The sequence below is a fragment of the Melozone crissalis genome, unplaced genomic scaffold (assembly GCF_028551555.1).
Source record: "Melozone crissalis strain CALT ecotype California unplaced genomic scaffold, PUWL_Pcris_2 ptg000004l_1, whole genome shotgun sequence".
NCBI lineage: Eukaryota > Metazoa > Chordata > Aves > Passeriformes > Passerellidae > Melozone > Melozone crissalis.
This window is the reverse complement of record NW_026535782.1, coordinates 31,354,420-31,361,630: the sequence shown is the minus strand read 5'-3', so window position 1 is coordinate 31,361,630 and position 7,211 is coordinate 31,354,420. Positions and strand designations below refer to the sequence as shown.

Here is a 7,211-nt window from a genome sequence, read left to right as displayed (position 1 = left end):
GACGTTAGATCAAAGCAAGCCATTTACAAAGACCTCTGATTTTTGTTAAGATTTCAGGCAATCACAAGTGATTAATCCCTATATTACCCTAATAGCTAGAACAGCACAGCTTACTCAAGATTGTGTTTGTTAAACTTCCAGTCATGGGATCACCTTATGTCATAAGAGTATAAATTTAAAGACTAAATCCCTCCAACATTATGCCTCTTCCTACATATAGTGATTCATTCTCTTATCTCTTTTCTTTGATAAACTTTGTTTAAAGTCCTTCAGCCTCATGTCAAAACTGATTTTCTATCTTAAAAGGCAAACATCACATCTGGATACAATATTCCAGTCAGTTGCTCCAGTGATGTTACATACAGAAGAAAGATAATTTCCCTATTTGTGTTTGCCATTCTTCATTTATATGTTCGAATATTGCATTGTCCTTTTGGTGACATCCCAGAAAGAACTTACACTGAGTGAGAAGAACATCCCTACCAAAAATAGTCCTGAAGTAACCATTGCATTCTTCATTGCTTGCTTGCAGCAGCATTAAAACATATTGCTTTTTAAAATCTAGCAATTGAATCCAGCTATTCAGATAATTCTTACTAGTAATTCAGACAGTTTACTACAGAACCATCAAATCATTTATGTTGAAAAGGATCTGAAAAATATCCAGTCTGACCTCTTGCTTAAAGCCTAGTGTCACAGTAACAACAGGTAGTCCAAGTCCTTTCTCAGCCTCTCTGGACACCATCTTCCATGGTTTACTCACTTTCAGGGATTTTTTTTTATTTTATATAATAAAATATGTATTATCTAAAAGCATAGCCATGGAGGACTTTATGACCACATTTTAAGTATTTGACAAAAACCCACTAAACTTTGTTTAAAAATTTAGCCACGAAAAGTATGCACCTAACCAGCAACAACCTTGTTCACTGGCAGCTGACCAATGACTGTTATAGAAGTGTTAGTTTACAGTCCACATCGCAGATATAAAATCTGTTAATTCAGTCTAATTTCACTGATTCAGTAAACAGCATGGGATATTGAACTAAAAGCTCCAACACAGCCCAAGGAAACAAGAAGACTGAGAGTCAGATGAGTTGTTTCTGTCAAAAAAAGATTTACCTTCTAAGATGGCAGGCTGGCTGGTACTTTCTTTGACTGCCAACTTTAACTATCAGTGCCCTCCATTGCTCCTGGGAGTTAGCAAAGCAAGAGTTACTGCCTCATTCACCTCCTTTCTCCAGTTGCTAATTTCAGCTGCACAACTTCTGCAATTTTCTGCAAAAGTTCAGCTGCTTGAAGTATTCCTCATCTAGGAATGATGGTCTTTAACATTCTTGGGAACTAACCATAGTTTAATTTCAGCAAATGCTGCTTTACATCCTCCTTGAGTGCACTTCAAGTCTCTAATCTAAGTGCCAATGAGTCCTTGAAGCACACAAAATCTGACCAGCAGCAGATAAAAGATAAACCCAGAAGGATTTATCCACAGGGACTCTGCTCTTGGCATTAATGCTACATATTTATTGGTAGAGATGTTATTGTTATGACAGCATTTTGCTTCAAAATGTCTGTTCCCAAGACAGCACTCTAAGAAAGCAAGTCTGAGGGTTATGAAGTCCTATATGGAAAGCAACTTGGTTTCCATATTTACTTGGCTAATTTACTTGCCATCTTGCTCGTAATTTTATTTGAACACACTTCTATATCTTTAATCAAAGGGGTTTTTTTAATGTCATAACTGTTTGAGTGCTGTCACATTGGGTTATTAGAGCTCCAAATGTTTACTTCTTCTCCATTTGGGACTATGAATCTAATATACAGTAATGTGACTACTTAAGAGGAGCTATTACACTTTATGTCAACCCAGCTGCGATATAAGTACATAAAATTTGCATAATAACAATCCTGATGTTAATTTTGATTTTAAAAACTGTTCGCCAGGAACTATTTCTCAACTTTTGGTATTTAACTGAAACATCTTCTTGCCAAGATAACCAAATATGCTAATGTTTATTGTTAATTACATAAATTTGTGCTGAATTCAGTTTATCAGAAGTGGGTAGTTTATATATACATTAAACTCCTCTAATTTTAAAACAGCAAAATGTATTTTTAATCTGCTCAGAAAACTTTAAGTGGCAGTTTTTCCACATCTTCCATGATTCTCTATACTAGTGCTTAAATACCCTTGTAGTAGAAAGCTTTTATTTATCCGCAACTTTGAACTGCTGTACTTTCAAGTTCTCTGTGGTATGTGAAAACATAGTGGGTAAGGAGAAGAATGCTACCTTTCCCTTTATCCCAGCATTCCAAACAAGCCTAAAGGTGCACAGACACTACACAGGGAAATAGTTAAAAAGCACACCATTCTTCACTCCATCATTTATTTCTCTACACTATCATCCACCAAAGAGAAGGCAGCAGAAACTCAGTAGCTAACTCTACCACTCTGTGACACCTTTCTAGGATGGCAGCTGACCACACTCCTTTCCCTTCTTATGGACAAGGGTAGGAAAACCTAGGCTGCCGACAAACCTCGCAGAACTCCAGTGAAATTCCACCTTCGTGGATGGCTTTTATCAGGGGCCTCCATGTTCTCACGAGCTGCAGCTGACCTACAGGAGGCGGCCGCCACGTGTCAGTGTGCAACCCCTGGAGCTGGAGAGCCGGTGTGTATGCGGGATTGCTGAACGATGGCCGGCCACACACAGCACGTAGAAAAGAGGGATGGCTGGACTGATGAGGCCGCCGCCTTGGTCCATCCAAAAGGGTGGCTACATGCTATGTCTCTTAATCCAGAGCCCTGCACAACGGCAGGAACCGCCGCTCCCGGCTCCGTTCTCGGATCTCCCTTCCCCGCAGGCAGTCTTGGGAGCAGGGCCTCACCCAGGCACATCACTCCCCGTGCCGCTGCCGGGCCCGGCCCGGCCCGGCCCACCGCCCCCGGCCCAAGCGAGGCCGGGCCGCTGGATCCGGCCCCGCCGCTCCTCCCCGCCCCGCGGCGCTGCGGAGCTCCCGCCCTCGCCCCTCTCTCTTCCTCCGCCGGCAGCTGCGGCATTCCCGGGGCGGCGGGACCGGCAGCGATCCGCCCCCCGCGCACGGCCCGGGCTGCTGCGATCTCCGCGGTCCCCGGTCTTTGCCCAAGGCGAGCGCGGCGAGGCGGGGGCCGCTCGTCAGGCCCAGCTCCCCAGCACAGCAGCGATGCCGGCAGCCCGCGCTGGGCCGCGCCGGGCCGCCCTGCGACCGCAGCATCGCGGCGGCCCGTGTGCGATGAGCCGCCCACCCTTGGGCACCTTCTCCGCCCCGCTCGCCTCCTCCTCCCACGGAGCCACCCTCCTCCTCCGCCCCCTCTCCCTGCCAGCCTCCTCCCCGCCCTTCCCCGCACTCCACGCCGGTGCCGGAGCCGCGCGTCACTCGGGCTCCAGCCCCGCCGCAGACATGGCGACACTGACAGCGGTCCAGCCGCTCACGCTGGACAGAGGTAAGCGCGGCTGCCGCCGCTCCCCGGCCGCGCCTCCCCGGCCGCCCTGCCCGGGGGCCACCGCGGCAAGCGCCGGCTCTGCCCCCGCAGCTCCAGCGCGGCAGCGCTCCGGCTCCGCAGTGCCCGCGGCCGGCGGTGGCGGCGGGCAGCGGGGACGCGCCTCCCCGCGGGGCTCAGGTGGGCTGCGGGAGAAGGTCTGAAACGGAGGAGATAAAACTTTGTGCGGTCAGGGGCCGGCATGGGGCAGGCATCCCGCCGCCGGCAGCGCGGCGGTGCCGCAAGCGCTGGACGCGGCTCCGCGGTCGGCGCTCCGCTCCGGAGGCGCTCCTCGGTGCCGCTCCGCCGCCGCCGCCCTGCCGGGCTCCCCCGTGGGCGCTCCCCGCCGAGGTTCCGCGCTGAGGCCCCGCGTCGCCGCCCCCGCAGGTGGCTCGGCGGGGGATGCTCGGTGGCGGGGCAGCGCCGCTCCGGCTGCGGGTCGGGAGCCGGAGCCTCTCGACGAGAGCGGCATTTGCCGGCAAAATGCGGCTTTTTGGGGGCTTGCGCGGGGGTGTGCGGGGAAGGGATCCGTGACTGCAAGTTGTCCGTTCACTGCAGAAGAGCGGTTCTGCGTATTCCCGTAGACAGCTGCTCGGTCCGGCAGGGAGAGCGTGGTGTTCGGGTAGCCCTGAGGCTGTGTCAGCAGTAACCTTATACAGGTAGCGTAAGAGGGTGCTGAAATCTAGAAGTTTACACTTGAAGTTTTGCCTTCAGGCTGTAAAAATTGAACCTCGTTCCCTTGCAGTGCAATTGTTCCCATAACAAGGCTCACTAGAAACCTCATTCGATTTCTGTGGGTTACAGAAGGGAGAGCAACTTTGCTCCTACTGTTCCCAGTACGGCATTCTGAATTGCCGAGGTGTCCTCCTTCCTCACTTGCATCCAAGAGGCTCCAAGAGGCTCCCAGTCCCTATGAGTCTTGTGCTCTTGAAAGAATATTTAAGGCCAGTGCCTTGCTGTTTTAAATGTTAGGGTTTTTTTTCCAAAGGATTAAGATGGATTGTTGAACTAAGATGGAGATTTTTTTTTTTCTGTGAATCGTTTGCAAATGAATTGTATGCAGACTCAGTTTCAGAATTGTAAAGGACAGGTAGGCATCTTTACTAGAATCCGATTGAGAGCAAAACAGCCCACAAAGTACTCCAAATACAGTTTGCTGGGCTTAGATTCCAGCATTAGTAGAAAGAGAGAAGCTAAAGTTATTTTTACTGAAATAGCAAAGTGTTAGCCTGCACTTTAAATTAAACTGCTCAGAAATCCACAGTGTAATCTACAGTTTCACCCTAATACTGTTTTCAGTAAGCAGGACAAATCTACTTTCTGGCAAAGGGTTGAACAGATGGCAATCCATTAGCAAACCTGACTTTTCAAAGGAAATATTACTATTTCAGAATTATACATCCCTTTTTGCAAAACTATGCTTTAAAAATTCCACAATACACAAAAATGCAAATTAGTCCTAATTTAAATATAAGCATCTGTTGTCTGTGTCCAGGATATGCCTAACCCTTTGGCAGGCGTGCCAGTGTTACAGCCTTCCTGGTTGTCAGCCACAGCTGGCATTAGTGTGAGTGAGATAAAACATCTCAGAATGATAGGATGTGATGTGCAAAACAAAAACACAGGCAAGAGGAAATAGATTTAAATAGTGTGCCTGGCCTGCAGAAGGCCATTTCGTCAGAGGGATACACTTCATCACTTGTAACATGCTGCTGCATCAACTGTAGAGGATGGGCTGAAGCAACTCCAGAGGCAGCTAGACCACACCACTACTTCCAAATATTTCCTCTGTAGTCTTCCTTTCACAGTCATGAGAGAGGGGAAGTTCTGCATGACTTTCTAGATTCCTGTTACTTTGATTAAAGCAGATGAGCCTTGTTTACTGTCACTATGCCTTGCACTTCTCTGCTGTGATCTAAGCTTAGCCCTTAAAAGTCTTGTACCCTCGTATCCATTTCACCATGTCCCACAGGGAGCTCAGCACAGCAAGAATACAGGGAGCGTTTCAGAGGTGGTATTGTTAGTCTTGTTCTTCTGAGGGAATTGCTGCTTGATCTCTGTCCAGGAAGTGTTCTGCATTCCCCCTTGCTATGGGGCACTGACACTGGTAAAACACCATAAGGACATATACGTTAGAAATGTGAATTACACTCTGACGTGGTCTCCACCTGTACAAAATATATTGACTGTATTCTAGTACATAGATGGGAGCTTTCTTAAAGCCTGATGTAAATGGCATTGGAAACCTGTATGGTAAAATGAATTACCATTTAAAGGTGAAGGGCATGGTGTGTGTGAATGATTGAAAGCCAATTATATTCTGGAAGATTACTTCAGTCCAAAGCACAGGAATTAATTTCCTTAATTCCTATCATCATGTGCCTTTCTACCTGCACAAATGTGTGCAAGTTCCATTAGGGCTCTTTAATATGTAGAACAAGTTCACAAAATAATGGAAATTTTAATCACTGACAATTTAATCTCTAAGGCTTTTGCCTGACCTTTGCATGGTGCTCTGTTGGGAGGAGGGAAAGAAATCAGCAACTGTTTCAGGAGGGAAACGTAGGGCATTGTAGTGAGGAGGTACCACTTAGGGGAAAGTGGCCTCAGCATCTGGGAGCTTTGGGAGAGGAAAGTGCCTGCTGGGTGTCTTCCAACAGCCAAGTGAGTCGTCTCTTGGAGAAAGTGCTCCCTTCCTACCTTTATTGCAAATGTCTTACACCCTGAATCAATAGCACCCCCCCAGTAATCTCCAGTGTCCATGAGAGCTAACTGGTGGAATTTTCCAGGCAAATTCAAAGCTCAAACCTTCAAGGTGTAGGGAGGTATACCTTGTTTCAGGTTGAGACAAAGTTACAGTAATGTCTTCAATAAAATGACAAGTAAAAGAAAGCAAACTTGGGATTTTTCTTTTTATTTTATGTTCAAGGTTATGGATTTTTTAAAAACCCCTCCTCTCAGTGTTCTTTGTCTTCCAGAGAGCCATTGCTTCACCCTACCCCATGACCAACAGGAGCTGCCTTTCCCTTTATTATCCAGAGCCCCAGGTCTCTGTTGCATGCTGCCTTCTGTTGCCTTGCTCTTCTCAAAGCCCTGGTGTAGTTAACTCCATTGCTCTGTGCCTTGTCCTTAATCTTAATCCATTTTCACTGTTCAGCAACCCAGTTTCCTGCCCTAACCCTGGGTTCTGTTGTCCAGTGACTCTCGGCACCTCACCAGCCTGACCTTGTCTCAAATGCTGCACACAGATCCAGCAGCAATGTTCTGCTTGTCTCCAAGTGGGGGAGTGTCATCTTCCCCAGCCACTTTAGCCTCCTCATGGTTATAGGAAGACCTCCTGTGAGTTCCTGCATGCTGCAGGTACATCTTCCAAGCAATGAGGAATTAAAGCAAGCTTGTTGTGGGTGGGATCACTTAGACTGTTTTAGCACAGCCTTATGAAAGCATTTTCTAGGAGTACCATTGCCCTCTTGGAAATATGTTGGAAGGGAATAGATTTCTGTGCTTCCCTTGGCACACATTTAAGGAGTGGTCATAAGGAAGCCTGCAAATGGAAGGAGATCTCTTTCTAGCTATGCATTATAGATGTTCCTCTCTATCTGAACTTTTTTGACTAAATTTCTGACATATTTTTCATAAACCTTAATTCAAATTTTGCTTGTATTCTCCCTTACAAGATGAAAATCTGCTT

The 7,211-nt window shown here is 47.2% G+C and overlaps 1 protein-coding gene across 1 annotated transcript in view; it reads left to right on the top strand.

Moving 5' to 3' along the window:
• Positions 1-3,038: 3,038 nt before the first annotated feature.
• Positions 3,039-7,211, top strand: part of LIN7A (lin-7 homolog A, crumbs cell polarity complex component) — a 46,752-nt gene continuing 42,579 nt past the window's right edge. The window contains exon 1 of the mRNA XM_054277837.1: positions 3,039-3,484. Coding sequence (XP_054133812.1) covers positions 3,205-3,484 — 280 coding nt within the window. The 5' untranslated portion in view covers positions 3,039-3,204. The remainder of the gene's footprint in view (positions 3,485-7,211) is intronic.